Source organism: Drosophila ficusphila, unplaced genomic scaffold (assembly GCF_018152265.1).
Source record: "Drosophila ficusphila isolate 14025-0441.05 unplaced genomic scaffold, ASM1815226v1 contig_2, whole genome shotgun sequence".
Classification (NCBI taxonomy): Eukaryota; Metazoa; Arthropoda; class Insecta; order Diptera; family Drosophilidae; genus Drosophila; species Drosophila ficusphila.
The window spans coordinates 488697-509326 of NW_025064094.1; the positions used below are offsets into that span (position 1 = coordinate 488697).

Here is a 20630-nt window from a genome sequence, read left to right on the forward strand (position 1 = left end):
CTTCTCCGTATGCCACAGTCAATATTCGGAATGCATCCACGCACCTAATTTCGTTTTTCACACAAAATTTGATACAGGTTCTTTGATCCATTTTTTTGAATAGGTAAAAATCGAAGACGATTCAAAACACTTGCAAGCAAAGCAGCTGTCAACAATTAAGTGAACATTCAAAATGGCTGAGCTTGTCGGCATAAGTGAGAGACATGAGTACCAACATAACGCCACAAAAAAATTGAAATTCGATACGAGGTAACCCGCGAAAATTCAAAATTCGCGATACTTTTTGAACATGTTGAAACGTTAATAAATTATAATAAAACAATAAATTATAATCGAAGCAACAGTCCCCTTTTTATGAGATTAAAGCTGGATTAAAAAAAAAGGATTTTAATGTTAAACAGGCTCGACATATATTAGACATGAGTACCAACATAAAGCCACAAAAAAATCGAAATTCGATACGAGGTAACCCGCGAAAATTCAAAATTCGCGATACTTTTTGAACACACCTCGTATACTGCGTGCAATAACTACATAACTTTTGGTAAAGTTTCAGCAAGATAGCTTGAACACTGAGAGACTAGTGTACACACATAGAAATAGGCAAATGGATATACGGACAGGCGAACAAATCTAGTTTGATTCAGATTGTGAAGTTGATCCAGATTATATATACTTTGTGGGGTCAAGGATGTCCTTAAAATTTTATTTGCTGCAAATTACCTACAAGAAATCCGTTGTAAAATATCAATATTCTGGCTCTAATACTTTTCAAACGGGTTTACAAATCAGATTAAAACTCCTCCGGAAAATACTCTTACGTGTACTGCATATCTTTAAAACCGCGAGACTTATACCGCCGAAGCAAACAGAAGTGGGAAGTATTTTTTCACTGCATATTAAATTCTTAAATGAAATTATAAAAAAAAAAATAATAATAGTTAAATATTAATTTATTTAATTCTTCTATATTTTTTTAAGTTTTAAGGATGAACAAAATTTACCAGGTATGTAAAGGACATTTTTATGGACGGATCAAATAAAATACACCTTTTATTGGCAATATATTCTCATCCGAATTTGGTGACGGTGAATTTACTTAAATTATAATTTACTAGAGGTCCTGTGCCCGCTTCGCTGGTCAACACAATTTAACAACATAATAGTCAATGTTGCACGTCCAATTCCTATTCGTCTAACAGCAGGCATTATTTCAAATTGTTTAAGCTCGCTCTATTTTTTGTTTAAATATTTTTTTACCGACTTCATCGATACACAAAATCAACGCAGCTATGATCTTTTTTTTTACATACAACATTGTGTACATCTGTTGAGCCGCTAGCGACTTTTCCAGAAGGTTTTCCCAAAATTTTCTTATGCTTAAACCTTCTTCTGGTTCTAAGCTATCTCCCTACCAATTTTCAGCCAAATCGGTCAAGCCGTTTTCATGTGATGCGATTGCGCACATATTTTGTCTCCATTTTTATATATATAGATTACAATTAAACAAAAGAGTACGCTATAGTTGTTTCCCGACTATCAGTGACCTGTTACCGAAATATGGAGCCGGATGTAGGGTGCCTGCATTGGATTAGGTCCCTGCATTGGGATAGGTTTGGGTACCGAATATGAAGAGGCCCAGAGAATGACAAGCGTAAAAGTGTGCTTGGCACTTTGCTTAAAACTTTATTCGCTACGTATCTATAGAATCTTATGTTAAGTCCCAGTATTTCATCTCTAAAAATTTACAAGATATCGACTTTTGAACAGAATACGCTCAATCCAAAAATATGATACAAATTTTTTTTAAATGAAAATTGTGTAGTTGTGGGCATAGCACAAAAACTTAAAAAACTTGCGCTGCAAGTCTTCTTCAATTACAAATCTAAATTTGTAATCCAAATTTACTAGTCTCTCTCTAATCCCTGAGTTCATATGTTATGTTACATACTTTACAACAAATAAAGTTTTCCCTTCTACTACAGATTAAATAAAACAAAGTATTTTTTGTATTTACAATATGGGGGCTCGGGTCCCTCTAAAAAATACGTCTACCCTTGAAATTGCACATGTCATCTACACATACGCCTGTCCATTGAAGAATCAACTCACTATCGACTCATGCTTGTAAATTATACGTCTCTTCAATTTACATTTACCAGTTTATTTATACAATTCAACGACTTTAATTGCTTTAAAGTGTATGTGGTCAAAGTGTTTAACATTTTTTTGGAATTGATAATTGAGCAGAATTATACGAAGTATGTATAAAAGAACGCTAAAGAATTTTCGATGCCTAGTTGCAAATTGTTCCGCAATTCGCTTATACGGATTTTATATATTTACTATTCACTGGGGAGGTTTCGATTCAACAGATACTTTAAGAAGTGCTTACCTCAAAAATATAAAAATATATAAAACAAAAGAACAAAAATGGAAGTTCAAAAAAATAAGAAATATTCTAGGTCGTTTCCCGATTCGGACGGCGATGATATAGTGATATCCGGAATGTCCGGAAAATTTCCAAACTGCCGAAACATAACAGAATACCAGTATAAGCTTTATAATAAGGTAAATAAGAAATCTGAAACACACACAAAACTACAAAAAAAGTCAAAATATAACAATAACAAAAAACTGAAATTGTGAAATGGATTTCACAATACATCTAAAAAAACTTTCGCCGTTTGGTACACATTAAAAGTTTTCCTAACATTGATTTTAAAATTACAAAAACATCAAAATATAACAAAAACAAAAGAACTAAAATTGTGAAATGCTTTTTACAACACATTTCAAAATTTAAGTATTTTTTAAAATAAATTACATTGAATGCTTAAGCTCTGTTTGTTTTATTTTAAGCCTTTATTCAAATTCATTCAAAACAAGAAAGCTTGTTTAGCTTCGACAACCCGAAGCTTATATACCCTTGCAGTCATCAAATATGTCGATCAAAATGCATAAGGGCTAAGCATCATTGAAACTATGACGATTTTTCTTTTAATTTTCCATATTTTCGACTATTGATCATATAGCAGCTATATGATATAGTTGTCCGATTTTGATGAAATTTAATATGCAGTTCAAGAGCAGTTAGAAAACTCTATATTCCAAAAATTATGCTTGTCTGATGAAAAACAAGGATAAATTTCTATATAGATTTTTCGATTTTTCCTATGGCCGCTATATGATAACGTTGTCGGATTTTAATGAAATTTTTTTCTCGATTCAAGAGTTATTAAAAAACTCTATGTTTTAAAAATCATGCTCGTGGGATTAAAACCAACGACGTTATAATTTTTTTCCATATATATACATATTTTTTTTTTTGATCTTTTGTATGGCAGCTATATGGTGGAGTTATCCGATTTTGATAAAATTTTATCCGAAATTCAATAGTGGTTAGAAACGGCCATCTGGAAGAAATCAAGTCGATTTAATCAAAAACAACGGCGTAAGAATTTTTTATTTTAATCTCTTGTATGGGAGCTATCCGATATAGTCGGCCGATCCGCCCCGTTCCGACTTATATACTGCGTGCAATAACTACACAATTTTTGGGAAAGTTTCAGCAAGATAGCTTTAAAACTGAGAGACTAGTTTACATAGAAACCGACAGACGGACAGACGAACAGACAGACGGGCAGACGTATTTGGATTCTGATCGTAATGCTGATCAAGAATATATATACTTCATAGGGTCTGAGGTGTCTCCTTCGCTGCGTTACAAACTTCTGACTAAAATTAAAATAAAAAAATTAATGTCTGAGGCAACGTGATTTTTATTTCAGTTGTTTGAAATTGATGATCCTCTTTTTTGTCCGTCAAATATATATTCTTTTCCTATTGCCGGGAATTTCCCTCTTCTGGTTTTATCCCGTCCAAATGCATTCGAACCAAACACTCTCAGGTTTTTACAGAAGGCTTCCGACAACTGTTCCGAATGCAGGCGGCTGTTTGTACTGCTTCTGCCCACAGATACTCCTCCAAACGGGCGTGTATCAATAAACTTAATAAACTCAAGGACAAAAATCAATAAAAAAAAAAAATGTGGACTTATTCGAATAAATTCAGAAAAAGGCAAATCACACATCAATCTTTAATCAGTACGTGATTGTGCAAGAAAAAGGTACAGTACAAAGTATAAGGTCACAATTAACAGTTACTATAATGTTTAAAAAAATTGAAGCATTATTTATGTTTCACATAAAATATCTGCAAATAGCAAAATGTGAATACAGTATGTATTTTCCTACAGAACATACACCTTAAATGAGTAACTTCCTTGATTTTTTCTTGGCCAAACGGTCGAGAACTTCCTCCGGATCAACAACAGTATCCCAGTGAATTGACATCATCGCGAGTGCACTTAGTCTGTCGTGGCCCATCACACTACGAGGTAGAGTTTTTATCCTCTTCATTGTTGAAAACGTTCTTTCAACGCTAGCCGTTGTGACTGGAAGAGTAGCCATGACCTTGAGAAAAAGATTTATCCCGCGAAAAAATGTTCCATCACAACACTCCAACAGTCTCAAAATTTCGGTTGATGGGTCAATTGATGACATTTTGGCACACCATACCAGCCGACGACACTACCTTGTATAATTCTACCATGCTTGGTGCGAAGAGTGGGGGACGCGTGTCACATGGGATTTGTTGAGAGTGGGGGGTTACGTCTCTGCTTAGTTTCAGTCTACTGATCTATACATACGTTCCTGGGGGGCCCGGGATACGTGCCTGACGCCACTTCACTGCAATTTCACTGTCGTCTTGTGCTACGCATAAATACTCGAAACTGTTGTCCACTTCGTAAACGTATAAATTGTTTTCTTTTCTTGCACGCAGCATTTTCTCTTATTTGTTGTTTCTTAGTACTGCCATTTTTTTTTTTTTTAATGTAGCGAAATTTTTGTATGCTGCTACCTTACTCACTGAGAAAAAATTCATTTGCAACTCCGGCACATATAAAACATTTTGCAAAACAACCCTGCAGTTCCAAAAGTGCCTTGTCGTGGATGACATGTACGACTACCCACTGATGTCAGTGTCCGAAGCACATGGATCCGCACTGATGTCATTTCATATAAAGTTGTTGTATGGCATTAAGGATTTGACATGCATGTCGCTCTCGATGACCATTTTGTCCGAGTCATCGAGCGAGGCATCGATGGCTTATACGAATTTTGTATAGAGAAAATTCATATAAGCTATTGATGCTTTCGTTGCTGGCGTGGAGGCGATGTTGTAATCTATGCCAATGTCTAAAATGTCATCCCCAAATTCATATGAAAAACAATATATATAGGTATATATTTTTTTTTATTTTATTAATTAATCTTATTTTGAAACATAAGAGATAAGTACATAAATAATATGAAATTAGAAAGTTTTTGTTTACCATTTATATGGAATATTTGCAGGACAACGGCTGTTTTGCGTCCATCTATGGTACAAAAATATTTTTATTATTACATATTATATACATATGTATTACTTTTTTTAATTTAAAACAAACTTACCTTTCAAACGAATTTATCGTACATACAAGCTGAATCCTAAAAAGATTTAAATAAGTTTGTAGTAAAAGACATAATATTTTTGTAATCTTACCGACACTTACATGATTTTTAAACAATTCCGCTGCCCGTTGCGCAAATTAAGTAGTTTCACAACTAACTGTCAACGCACAACGCAAAAGAATGACCAGTTCAATTTTATTTTGCACCCTTTTAGTATACCCTTCTTTTTTGGGTATAACCGACCATAAATGACACGCGAGTAATATTATATCTATATTTGCAATCAATGTTATGTTATGGTTATCTTGGTTCAATAATTTAAATAATGTTGTATATATAAAATATATTATATGTGTATATAACTTTATATATACATATATTATATTTAATATTTTAAGAACTTTAACATCAAAAGAGTATACATAAGTCGAGCGCCCCTAAGCCGTATTTTCCATCGAAAACCAATTTTTTGGTTCTAACGGAGAATGACAACAGTGCAATTAGAAAAACGAAAGAATAGAAGACAAATTTGGAGTCGGGCCGCCGTCGGGTGGAAGCAACGAGATCGTATTCGAAGAGTGAGAAAGAGGGGGAAACTTAGGAATATCCCTTTTCCTTTCCTACACATTGATTGCTTGTATGCCAAAAGACACCAGGTGACTGGGAATGTTGTTATTGTTCTCTCGACATTTTACTGTTCCAATACCGGGTAACTGTTCATATTTTTCGGCTGCCAGCATAATTATTGATTCCGTTTTGGTAATTGACACGAACAAATTTATGGTATGTCGCAACTCGTGTGAGCAGGGGCACAACTTTTGCGGCACCATGAAGTTTTTCGTTGCTCTTTTAGTTGGCAGTGTATTAAACGGTCGGATTGCTCGTTTATCTTATATTCCTTTTCGGAGTTTCTATTGTTTCTCCACTAAGCCGCTCTATGGCCGATACGCTCACACTTGAAACACTTATATGTGCACTTTTCGTTCTTCTTCGCGTCCCTTTTGACTTCTTTTGGAGTATTTGTAGTTTAACCTCCACCAGGTCGAACGAAGGCAACTGGTCACGTGTTTCTATCGCAACGACGAAGTTCTCCCACTCTTTTGAGAGACTTGACAACAACCCTATTACCGTTAGCTCATCATTTATATGTATTTCCATATCAGCCAATTTATCCGACATTTCTGAAAATAAATTTATGTACATGCTGCGCCACATTGTCATCACCTTGCATATTTTTGTCCCGCTGGAGAGTGATATTATTTTTTTTTATTTTCCCTCAGTCCTGCTTAGCTAAGGTACATTATTTAATGTGCAACAACTGCGTGGACTTTACGTTAATACAGTAGAATCCGGTTATAACGACTTCCAAGGGACCGACCATTTTTCGTCGTTATAACCGGAAGACGCACTAAGCAAAAGGAGGAATAAATTTTTTTTTTTTTGATTATTTTATGGTTGCTGTGTTTTTTATAGGTTTTTAAAATAAATCAAATTAATTTTTTAATTAAAACGAAAAATTTAATAAATTAAATTCAAAAACATAGGTTTTTCTAAATATTGAAAACTGAATGAGCTTATTATTGCACATATTGCATTTGGCAAATTGAAACATTCAGTTTTACTCGGAAAAAAGCAGAAAAAACTAGAAATATAACGGGACATCTCATGAAATTGACTATGAGGTCTGCACACACAGTGTGACGTCGGCATTGCACTTCGACTCTCTCTCTCTCGCAGCAGCGTTGTTAAGGCAACAGCTAAAACTAACAGAGAGTTGTGCCAGTGCAAGATCCTTCGTGTCGCTGCTACGCACACAAGCAAGGGTGCCGATCACTGACAAATACATACAATTCTAACAGCGTGTTTTGATGCTTAAGTTTTGAACTATGACACTGTATTTTTTCCGGCACGACGCAATATCCGGTTAAATTTTCCAATTTTCCTGAAAAATTTCATTCTTATAAGCGGTTTGTCGCTAAAAGCGGAAACGCTTTAAGCGGAGGCCCTTTCATATAACTTTGTATGGGGACCAACCAAACCATCGAGTTTTCGTCGCACAACCCGGACGGACACTATAAGCGGAGTCGTTATAACAGGATTCTACTGTATAAGGCATGCCAATGCCTTTTGGTCGACAATATCCCAGCCAGTGTGTGCTGATTCTGCGCTGATGCAACTAGATAGATATTTAAATCTCAGAGAGGTATCCCTCTTTTAAATCGGATACAAATTAAAAAAAATTATGGGCTAAGATGTGGCCTTTCCGACTTACCGCAAACCATGTTCCACAAACTTGCCGTTATTAGTAAGCTACGCATAGACATATACCATACGTCATATTTATTTTCGGATAACTTATCGATTTGTAGAGAAACACTTTTGGTTACAATTTTGGTTTTGATGTAAATTAATCTTATATCCGCGATTAAAGTTTATTAGATTCCGGTGGTCTGGGCCCATAACCTACCGGTTTTAAGTTCGCAATGGTAAAACATTAAAACATGGAGAGCTCAGAAATGTACTTGTGTTTCATTCAATAGTCGCAGTTGGAAAGGGAAGAGGGTAGCGGCATATACAAAATGCTGGCTTAACATGATCATAACATTCTATTTACAGAATGTTACTTTTTTGCAATACTTATATATATATATACAGTAGAATCCTGTTATAACGACTCCGCTTACAGTGTCCGTCCGGGTATTGCGACGAAAACTCGATGGCTTGATTGGTCCCCAGACAGACTTATACATTTATATCCTTTTGCTTAGTGCGTCTTCCGGGTATAACGACGAAAACTCAATGGTGCCTTGAAAGTCGCTATAAGCGGATTCTACTGTATTTCAATCTTTCCTATGGCAGCTATACGATTCTGATAAAATATAATTCGAAATTCGATAGTAATTAAAAAACACCGGGGTGAAAATTTTTTTTCAATCTTTCGAATGGGAGCTATTTGATATAGTGGGCCGATTCGGTCCGTTCCGACTTATATACTGCATGCAATAAGTACACTTTTTGGTAAAGTCTCAGCAAGATAGCTTTAAAACTGAGAGACTAGACAGATAGACGGACGAAAGGATAGATTGAAAGACATACAGGCCTATTTCGATTCTGCTAGTAATACTGATCAAGAATATATATACTATATGGGGTCTGAGGTGTCTCCTTCATTGCGTTGCAAAACTTCTGACTGAAATTATAATACCCTCTGTAAGGGTATAAAAATCGGCAATACAAATGCTGCAAATGCAAATGCAAATTACAAGGCACTGTTAATATGTGTTGCAAACTGATATGTAGCTTATTTTAATTTTAACAAATAGTAGGGGAATGTTGTCAGGGTTGGGCCATATTTTGACCTATGTCCATAAGTTCTGAACGAATGACAATTTAGAATAAGTTTATACATTTTTGGAAAGGTACAAGCAAGAGAAAGTGTTCACCAAAAATAGAAAATAAAAAAACAAAAGCAAAAAAAGTTATAGGCGTTTGAAAAAAAAAAATGTAGTCAGAGTTGGGACATGTAGTCAGGGTTGGGCCACCTTCAGAAAATCATTGACAATATCGTAACGTGGTGGAATAAAATTGAATTCAGGTAAATCTGACATTATTTTGTTCATTTATTTAATTATTTTGGATTTTACAGTAAATATCAAATTATTCAGAGTTGTTTTTCGTTTGTAGCGAGAAACACTAAAGAAAAAGATAAAAATGATTCATCTTTTTTCAATCCATCAAAATATTTTTTTAAGGAAATCTATTTAATTTGTTTTGCATATTTTTGCTACAAAAAACTTAAATATTACAACAAAAATCGAAAATACACGAATAAAATGTAAAAATTAAGATGGCCCAACCCTGACGACATGCGGTATTAATCTATTATAGCCAAACTATATCTATCAATGAAACTTAGTATTATGTAATATGACATGTTGTAATCTTGTGTTATTCCACCTTTTCGGCCAGGTTAGAAAAACTTTTTCGATAACTTTTTTCACAGAACAACGACACGTAGAAAAATGAAATCCCGAAATAAGTAGTCATGTGGAAAGTTTCGAGTGACCGATAGAAGTTTCTAGACACCCACTAACAGATGGTACTAGAACGAATATTCAAAATATTGAGATGGCCCAAGCCTGACAACGGTCCAACCCTGACAACATTCCCCTAGCCATGGTACAATTATACAAGTTAGTCTCGTCGGCAAAAACATGGTACAATTATACAAGGTAGTCTCGTCGGCAAAAAGCACTCCCTTATTCATTACTCACCACAAGTGCGAGTGAGAGGAGTCTGCGTAGTAAGTACGAGTGAAACGACAAAAGAGCTTTTTGCTTAGCCCTTAGATGGTGCATGGGTCTTAAATTGTTCATTTATAGTAAAAAGAGTTGAAGTTTTTTATAATTTAATTTTTAATAGTTTTGAATTGGAAAGTAATCGTTGTTTCTGTTTTTGTAAAGATATTTTTTGTTTAGATTCTTAATTTTAAAATATATGCGAATCTTGAAGAAAAATTTTTTAATATATAAATTTATGTTTATATTCTTAGAAGCTATTAGTAGTTTATCCTTAACATTTTTTGTAATACTAAAATAATCAGAAACAATATTTAAAAATACAATTTCCAGCTCCTTAATTTTGTCCATGAAATTTATGGATGGTTTTATAAGGCCTCCATGCGAAATCTCGTCGATGAAGGTAAAAGATGAGTTTTCGGCAATCTCATTCGAAAGTCTCATTTTTTTAATAACATAGCCTGCTATGTACTCTAAGGCATTCTCCGTCAACTCGTCTAATTTGATATTTTCTGGAATGCTTGTATTAATATCTTCAAAATCTTTAAGATCGTCCCCATCACTTTGTGAACTTTGGTTTGATTTTGATTTTAAGTCAAGGTTCAACCAAGTGTCGCTGCTGTCTTCATCGACATTCTGATTATTTGACAACATTTCTGGCTAAATAAAAATAAGGATTATTAAATAAACAAAAAAGGGACAAGAAGTAAAGGGAAACATAAATCACAAAACAACACATTATACAGATAAAAACTACAAACAATCACGATCCAATCTTTGCTGAAACATAGAGCTAAACATTTGACAATTAGTATTATTAATTAATTGGTTATTATTATTTTATTTTGTCATACCTGTTATGTATTTTCTTAACCTATACTTAAATTGAAGTGGAGTTGGATGGTCATATTGCCCACCTCTTGATCGCATGGCACCAAAGAAATTCTCGACAATGTCCTGGTTTAGACGACTGGTTAGGATGTATTTCATTTTGTATTTCTCCGATAAATATCCATGCAAGCCGTCAATGAACGCATTGTTGAATAAAATTCCCTTTTGAAAGGGCAGCCTATGGGTTTTACCAACTATATTTGTGCGCATTATCTCAGAAATTTTAGCCAAATTGCCTCGTTGGATCTCAATTTCTTCACCATAGGGCTTACTTGTTTCAATACAATTTGACGTGAAGTGTTGTTATTGCACGCAGTATATAAGTCGGAATGGGCCGGATCGGCCGACTATATCGGATAGCTCCCATACGAAAGAATAAAATAAAAAAGGTTAAACGCCGTTGTTTTTTATCAGATCGACTTGATTTCTTCAAGATGGCGTTTTCGAACTGTTATTGAATTTCGGATTAAATTTTATCAAAATCAGATAACTCTATCATATAGCTGCCATAGGAGAATTCGAAAAATATATATAGAATTAATGGAAATAAATTTATAACATCTTTGTTTTTTATCCCGCGAGCATGATTTTTGGAATATATAGTTTTTTAACAACTCTTATACTAAAAAAAAGTTTCATAAAAATCGGACAACTATATCTTATAGCTGCCATAGAAAAGATCGAAAAATCTATATAGAAATAACGGAAATAAAATTATAACATCGTTGTTTTTCATCAGACAAGTATGATTTTTGGAATGTAGTGTGTTCTTACGACTCTTGAATTACGAATTAAATTTGATCAAAATCGGACAACTATATCATATAGCTCCCATATGGAAAATATGGAAATATGTAATATATGGAAATAATATGGAAAATGAATAGAAAAATCGTCTTAGCTTCGATTTTGTTTAACCTTTATGCCTTAACCTTTGTACCTTTTGTTTGACATATTTGATGACTGCAAGGGTATAGAAGCTTCGACTTGCCGAAGCTAGCTTCCTTTCTGTTTTTTTTTGTTTTTTTTTTTTTTTTTGGCAACCTTTTTTTAATATCTGAAAAATTAATTTGTTGTTTTTAAAAATACGATTCGAATTTCAGATAGACATGGTTGATGATGATGAACGCCGTTGGCGTCACTTTAATCCGGAAATACCAAAAAGATCTGGAAAAATAGGTGAACTTGAAAAATTTGACGCAACTTTTTTTGGAGTCCATTTTAAGCAAGCACACACAATGGATCCTCAAACACGAATCCTTATTGAGACGGCATATGAAGCTGTCATTGATTCAGGAATAAATCCAAAAAGTCTACGAGGTTCAAAAACTGGAGTGTACATAGGATCTTGCATATCAGAATCGGAAAAAACGTGGTTCTATGAAAAGGTTTCATCTGGCGGATTTGGAATCACTGGCTGTAGTCGTGCTATGATGGCTAACAGAATTTCCTATTGCTTGGGACTTGAGGGTCCTTCTTTTTTACTAGATACAGCGTGTTCTAGTTCGATGTATGCATTAGATAACGCGTTTAGTGCTATTAGAAATGGAGAAATTGACGCGGCAATTATTGGTGGATCAAATTTACTACTTCATCCATTTGTAACACTTCAATTTGCACGGTAAGTAAAAATAAATATATATTTATCAAATAGTATTATTTGAAATAACATTTTAGACTTGGCGTTTTAGCGCCAGATGGCTTTTGCCGACCATTTGATAAAAGTGCTAGTGGTTACACCAGATCGGAGACCATTAACTGCTTATTCTTACAAAGAAAAAAAATGCTAAGCGTGTTTATGCAAGTGTAGTTTATTCAAAAACTAACTGTGACGGATATAAGCCAGAAGGTATAACATATCCGTCTGGTATTGTACAAGAAAAGCTTCTTGACCAGTTCTACAAGGACATCGACAATAAGCCAAATGACTTGGGCTACTTGGAGGCACACAGTACTGGAACTGTAGTCGGTGATCCAGAGGAATGCAAGGCAATCGATAATGTTCTATGCAGTCAAAGAGAAGAGCCTTTATTAGTTGGTTCCGTTAAGTCAAATGTTGGTCATTCCGAAGCCGCTTCTGGAATTTGTTCATTAGTAAAAGCTTGCTTCGCCTTTGAATCTGGATTGATTGCACCAAACATCAATTTTACGGAAGTTAAACCGGAAATTATTCCATTATCAGAGGGAAGATTAATTGTTGTTAAGGATGTTACGCCTCTACCAAAGCCCTTTATTGGAATTAACTCATTTGGATTTGGTGGTGCTAATGCACATGCACTTTTAAAGGGTTATCCCAAATCGAAAAATAATTTTGGATTGCCACAAGATGAAATACCTCGACTCCTAACATGGGCAGGAAGGACGGAAGAGGCAGTAGAAGCGATTTTTAATGCTGTAGAAAAAAGGCCTTTGGATGCAGAGTTTATTGGATTGCTTCAAAATATTCAAGAAGAAGATGTTTCTGGTATGGTTTTTCGCGGCTATGCTGTGTTTGCCAAACAAGGAGTCCAACCGTGTCAATCATTAAAAAGAGAAGTTCAGCATTACACTGGCCTTCAGCGCCCAATCGTCTGGGTTTACAGTGGGATGGGCTCACAATGGTCTGAAATGGGAAAATCACTTATGATTATTCCTCGTTTTCGAGAGTCAATTGAAATATGTCACCAGACGTTACTGTCGAAAGGCCTCAATCTTAAACATATATTGTCCTCAAATGACCCGGAAATTTTCCAAAATATTTTGCATTCGTTTGTGGGAATAGCTGCGGTGCAAATCGGTCTAACAGATGTCTTACGCTCTCTAAATTTTGAGCCAGACTATATCATCGGCCATTCCGTTGGTGAATTGGGCTGTGCATACGCTGACGGTGGACTGACGCCTCAACAAATGATATTGGCTGCTTATTATCGCGGAAGGGTAAGTGTGGATCTAGAAAAAATCAAGGGTTCAATGGCAGCTATTGGGATCGGCTATAACACTATTATACACATGCTGCCAAAGTCAATTGAAGTGGCTTGCCATAATGGTCCGGACTCTTGCACAATATCTGGTCCAATCGATGATGTCACCCAGTTCGTAGATGAACTAAAAGCCAAAGGTATTTTCGCAAAAGAGGTTCCATGTTCAAACATTGCGTATCATTCAAAATATATCGCGCATATGGGGCCACCACTTCTGAAGTATATGCAAGAAATTATTCCAAGTCCCAAGTCTAGGACTATAAAGTGGTTGAGTACTAGTGTTTCTAAGACAGATTGGGATAAAAACCATGCAAAATATTGCTCTGCCGAGTATCATACCAATAACTTATTGAACAGCGTTCTTTTCGAAGAAACGTTTTCATTGCTTCCTAAAAACGCCTTGACTGTTGAGATAGCGCCTCATGGGCTTTTGGGAGCCATTCTCAAACGATCGATGCCGAGTGGAATACATATACCACTTACAAATAGAGGGAACAAAAATAACGCCTTGTTTTTTTTGTCGGCCCTTGGAAAGTATGTATACATTATATAAAAAGTTGTTAAAAATATAACTGTATTTTGTTGTAGAATTTATCAAAATGGCGTATTACTACAAGTTGCTAACTTATATGAAAAAATAGAATTTCCTGTATCGCGCTCCACACCCAGTATTAGTTCGCTTATTCAGTGGGATCACAGTGAAGACTGGTTTGTGACGAAATATGAAAATATGAAAACAAAGTCGAGTGGAGAACGTGTTTTTCAAGTTAATTTGTCGAGTGATAACGAAGAGTTTTTGAGTGGGCATATTATAGATGGAAAAATTCTTGTACCAGCTACTTGTTATCTTCAATATGTTTGGGAAACGTTTTCTCTTATGTATCACGGTCCGAGTTATATGGATGTACCTGTTGAATTCGAAGATATAAGATTCTTAAGAGCTACAAGTTTGCCAGCTAATGGAAATGTCGAACTTACCGTAATGATTCACTATGGCACCGGCCAATTTGAGGCAAGTAAATTTCTGCATCGGTTCAAGCATTATATAAAATTATATATTATTTTAGATAACGGAAACGGGTACCTTAGTTGTTACTGGAATTATACGTGAGACCGAAAAACCCACTGTTCCGGAAGTTTTTCATTTCGAAAATGAGTCTAACTTTCCATTGATTTCAAAGAGAGACTTTTATAAAGAGTTAAAACTACGTGGTTATCATTATAACGGAGCATTTAGAGCCGTTCAAATGGCTCGTTCAGATGGCTTGTATGGAAAAATTGAGTGGAATTATAATTGGGTTACTTTTATGGATTCGATGCTTCAAATTCAGATACTGGGAACTGATTCAAGAACTCTTTTATTGCCAACCAAAATCCGGAAGCTAAAAATAAATGGAGTGCATCATTTCAATTTGATGACCCAGATGAATCCAGAGAACCGCGTTTTTGAAGTTTATGTCGATCACATGTATGATCGGATCGTAGCAGGAGGAATAGAACTTGTTGGATTACATGCCAGTCCTGTGCAAAGACGTAGACCTCCTGGTATTCCAGTTCTGGAAAAATATGTCTTTCTTCCACATTTCCCGTCACCAATTCTTTCTTTGAAAAATGCTGCTCGTGTTTGCGTACAAATCGCTCTAGAAAATAATCCTACCTTAAAAATGAAGTTGGTAGAGGTTGATACGAATGGTAAGAAACCAATAGCAACAGAATTTTTAGACTCAATTGAAGATTTACCAGTCATTACTGGAGACTATACTTTGTTAACTTCCCAAAGTCTAGACGACATTCCAGGTGTTCATATTGAAAATGGAAATTTGTCTTTCCAAACACGTTGCCATTTTGTCATATTGGGGGAACTTGAGACGGATGAAATACCTGAAAAAATTGAAACTACACATAATGTGCTAACCGACAATGGATTTGTCCTGCTTAGGCAAAAGTGTAGAACCAATATAGCAGCATGGGAAAAATCGGAGAGATTTAGAAAAATATCAATAATCCCGATCGATAACCACGAAGAAACATTTTTCTTATTGCAAAAAGTTTCTACGAATCTTGCAATTAAACCAGTAATAGTGGAAGTATCTGAAAATGTTGAGAATTTTGATTGGATTGAAGTATTACAATCTGCGATAAAAAGCAAGTCACCAGTTATTGTGTATTCATTTAATGAAGCCTTTAATGGGCTTATTGGATTAGTGAACTGTTTGCGAAAAGAGCCTGATGGTAATTTGATAAGATGTTTCTTTGTTGATGACGAACGTGCTCCTGGTTTCGATTTGTCCCACCCATTTTATTCGGCTCAATATTCACTGGGCTTGGCATTTAACATATACCGCAATGTAAGAATAATGCTATATTTGTTTGATATTTAAATTTATGTGTTTTTAATTAGGGTTCTTGGGGTAGCTATAGACATTTGCTATTGCTCAAGAATGAAAAGCCTTTGGCTAGATCGGATCACATCTATGGCAACGTTATTCAGCGTGGGGACCTATCGACTTTACGATGGTTAAAAGGACCCCTTAACCCACAAAATTGCACGATTAAAATAGCTTATTCTTCTCTTAATTTTCGAGATGTAATGCTAGCAACTGGCCGCTTAGCCATTGAACTATATGGAACAAGTCGAATTGATCAAAACTGTGTTCTCGGCTTTGAGTATTCTGGCATTAATACGGTAACTGGACGACGTATAATGAGTATGGTAGTTAAAGGAGGAGTAGCTTCTTATGTGGAGAAGCCATCAAAGCTAATTTGGGATATTCCGGATCACTGGACATTGGAAGAGGCAGCCACGGTGCCAGTTGTATATATAACTGTTTACTATGCGTTTTTTATGGCAACAGACATACGAAAAGGAAAAAGTATTTTAATACATGCTGGTACCGGTGGCATTGGGCTAGCGGCAATTCGAGTGGCTTTGGCGTACAACTTGGATGTTTTTACAACCTGCAGTACTACCCAAAAGAAACAATTTTTGTTGAACACTTTTCCGCAACTAAAAGGTTGTTTTTAAATATTTAAAGGGTAAATTAAAAAATTTTAAATATATTTTGCATTTTAGAATCCCATATTGGAAACTCTCGCGATACATCATTTGAGTTTATGGTACAACGTGAAACAAATGGAAAAGGTGTCGATTTTGTACTGAACTCCTTATCCGAAGAAAAGTTAGTTTCCTCAGTACGGTGTCTTGGTAAGTCAGGACACTTTTTGGAAATTGGAAAGTTTGATATGGCTAACGACAACAAAATTGGATTGGGCTGCTTTTTGAAAGAAATAACTTTTCACGCTGTTCTTGCTGATAGCCTTCTTGTGGCTCCTGATGAAGATATTTGGGTAACAGATTATCAATTGTTTTAAATTTATTTTTAAATTTTGAGTTTTCATTACAGCATTTAAAAGCCCTTATTGATTCAGACATATCCAAGGGAATTATTCAACCATTACCTGTAAAAGTGTTTCCAGCTCATGAAATTGAACATGCTTTTAGACATTTGATTGGGGGAAAGCACATTGGAAAAGTGGTTATTCAAGTTCGTGAGAAACCGGAAGATTTAGCCACTTTACCTGTGGCGGTGCTCAGTCAAATTTACTTTAAGCATAATCTTACATATGTAATCCCCGGTGGTCTTGGCGGCTTTGGAATGGAATTAGCTGATTGGATGGCACTTCGTGGAGCTCGAAAACTGGTCCTAAGCTCTAGTCGTGGAATAACTAAAGACTATCAATTGTTTCGTATTGCGTAAGACATTTGTAATATTCTTTTCAGCATATTTTATGTTCAATCGAAATTTTATTTAAAGTCTATGGAAAACTTATGGCTGTGAAGTCGCCATCAGCACCGCTGACATTTCGTCAAAAGAAGGATGTCACCAACTGCTTTCTGAAGCTGATGTATTGGGACCAGTCGGTGGAATTTTCAATCTAGCTGTTAAACTGAGAGACAGCCTTTTCCAAAGCCAAAACTCAATTCAATTTTTAGAAAGTTTCTTGCCAAAAGCTATTGCGACAAAACACCTTGACGAACTTTCTCGAATTTACTGTCCCAAATTGGAGCACTTCGTAGTTTTCTCTAGCGTTTCTTGCGGACGAGGAAATGCTGGTCAAACTAATTATGGAATGGCTAATTCTGTAATGGAACGTATTATTGAGTATCGAAGCAGAGACGGCTTGCCAGGTAAAGCTATTCAATGGGGCGCAGTCGGAGAAGTGGGTTTGGTGGCAGATATGGCTGAGGATAAAATTGATATAGAAATAGGCGGTACTCTGCAGCAAAGAATTTCTTCGTGTATTCAGGAACTGGATCATTTACTTAATGCTGAAGAACCTGTTGTTTCCAGCATGGTCGTCGCTGAGAAACGAGCTGGGCGTTCAGGTAACGAAAGTATAATTGACGTCGTGATGAATATTATGGGAATACGGGATTTAAAATCAGTGTCGTTGGGTACAACACTCTCAGAAATGGGTATGGACTCATTGATGGCAGTTGAAATTAAGCAAACTTTAGAGCGAGACTTTGAGTTAATTTTATCACCACAAGATTTGCGGTTGCTGACGTTCCAAAAGCTTCAAGAGCTTACTGAAGCCAAAGAAAAAGAAAACGCTGATGGAATTAAAATTATTTTTGCTTCAGAGAACAAGCTCTTAGGGATGGAGTTACTGATAAGAAACTTGGGGGACGAAACAAACTGCAAAAGTATAATTATTCCGCTCAAGACTTCTGCAGCGCTTTCAAAACAGAGTATTCCGCCGAACATTATTATACCTGGACTAGAAGGTACAGCTGGACGTGCGTGGTACCAAATAGGGTCTAGATTGCAAAGCAGGGCTATAGTCTTACAACTCCATCAATTTGCGCATATGGAAAACTTAAAGGATATATCACAAAACAGTTTTGAGGTAAGTCAAATTCTTATAGATTATCCTAAAAATAATTACGTGATCTTTCCTTACAGCAAGTTAAACCAATTTTAAAGCAAACAGAACCATTTTATATAATTGGATACTCGTATGGAACTTTTGTAGCTTTACAGCTTGCTGAGATGCTTGAAAATTCGGGCTTCCGTGGACATGTTATGTTGTTAGATGGAGCACCTCACTTCCTCAAAAAACTTACTAATCTGCACTTGGGGGAAAATTTTTCTGATAATGACCTTTATGACCTGCTTTTTTCTAGTATAATCAATCAGATATTCCCTGAGGAAACTAAAGAAAGCATATCTGAAGTTTTTAAGAAGATTAATAGCCTTGAAGAAAAAATGTCTTTATTCATGGGATATGTTGAAAAGCAGAATGTATACAGCAAAGAGTACTCAGCGACTATGGTAGAGGCCATGTTTAAAAGAGTTAAAATGGCTGCTTCCTTTGATTTAAATTGTATAGGAAAAATAAAATCACCAATTACTTTAGTCCGCCCGACTGAGGTTTCACTTCAAGACATTGATGAAGACTATTGTACACCGCAACTGACATATGGCAAAGTTACGCTTAAAATAATAGAAGGGAATCATACGACAATGTTGGACAACCCCTTATTAAGTCAGATTATAAATGATTTTGATCCAGCTTTGTTAGAGGACAAAAGTTTTGAAGAATATATAAGAAATGATAAACCAGTTTCCGTAGTTTAAAAATTACAACATTCAAAACATCACATATATAACAAACACATTTTAATTTTAAGTTATACTGCTTATATTATATTATACTTTATTAAAATAAAAATAAATATTTTTTATCAAATGTACTTATCAAATTAATTGTAGCACAAACAGCAGGCTTAAAAATATGTAGGTTAAGCTATCTTACTTAGCTTTTCTGTTTGTGGAGTCAAGCCAGTTGTTATACCCTTGCAGAGAAAAAGGGTATTATAATTTCAGTCAGGAGTTTGCAACGCAGTGAAGGAGACACCTCAGACCCCATAAAGAATATATATATTCTTGATCAGCATCACGAGCAGAATCGAAATACGTCTGTACGTCTGTCCGTTTCCGCGCAAACTAGTCTCTCAGTTTTAAAGCTATCTTGCTGAAACTTTCCTAAAAGGTGTGTAGTTATTGCACGCAGTATATAAGTCGGAACGGGGCGGATCGGCCGACTATATCGGATAGCTCCTATACGAGGGAATGAAATGAAAAATTCTCACGCCGTTGTTTTTGATCAGATCGACTTGAATTCTTCAAGATGGCGTTTTCTAACTGTTATTGATCGGAATAAATTTGATCAAAACCGGATAACTCTATCATATAGCTGCCATAGGAGAGATCGAAAAATATATATAGAATTAATGGAAATAAATTGATAACATCGTTGTTCTTTATCCCACGAGCATGATTTTTTGAATATCAAGTTTTTTAACAACCTTTATATTGAGAAAAAGTTTCATGAAAATCGGACAACTATATCTTATAGCTGCCATAGAAAAGATCGAAAAAACTATATAGAAATAACGGAAATTAAATTAAAGCATCGTGGTTTTTAATCCCACGAGCATGATTTTTGAAATATGGACTTTTTTAATACCCTTAAATCGAGAAAAAAATTGCATAAAAATCCGACAACGTTATCATAAAGCTTGTAACAACCCTGTCCGGGAGGCGGTATAGCTCGCCGCTGGCCAGGGTTCGAGACAGAATTTCCTATCTAGTTTGGCCCCTCTTCAAGATCGGGTTACCTTCTCCTTTCCCAGAATAACTCGAGGGGGTAATGCGGTGTCGAGGGTGTCTTCGTATATTTTCTCTTTGGCTTAACTAGTATTACAGGGGTATTGATAACGGTCAGGTATTTTGGGGTTTTTGTCGTATATTTGCTTATCCTGAATTATGTCTTAGGGGTATTGATATAGTCTGGTTTGGTCTCTCGGCGCTCTGGCGGGCCGAGAGGTGTTGAGGCGGTGTTTTTTTCGGCACTCGTGGTGGTCCGATGAATATGTCGACGTCCGGTGGTGCTGC

At 35.6% G+C, this 20630-nt stretch overlaps 1 protein-coding gene across 1 annotated transcript; it reads left to right on the plus strand.

Moving 5' to 3' along the window:
• The first annotated feature begins 2318 nt into the window (after positions 1–2318).
• LOC108096986 (fatty acid synthase) lies at positions 2319–19416 on the plus strand. Its single transcript, XM_017198969.2, is given in 11 exon segments — positions 2319–2571; positions 11812–12329; positions 12386–12489; positions 12492–14202; positions 14257–14680; positions 14736–16016; positions 16070–16682; positions 16742–17016; positions 17073–17422; positions 17484–18579; positions 18636–19416. Coding segments are annotated over 11 exon segments (7185 nt in total). The 5' UTR covers positions 2319–2433; the 3' UTR covers positions 19311–19416.
• Positions 19417–20630: the final 1214 nt, after the last annotated feature.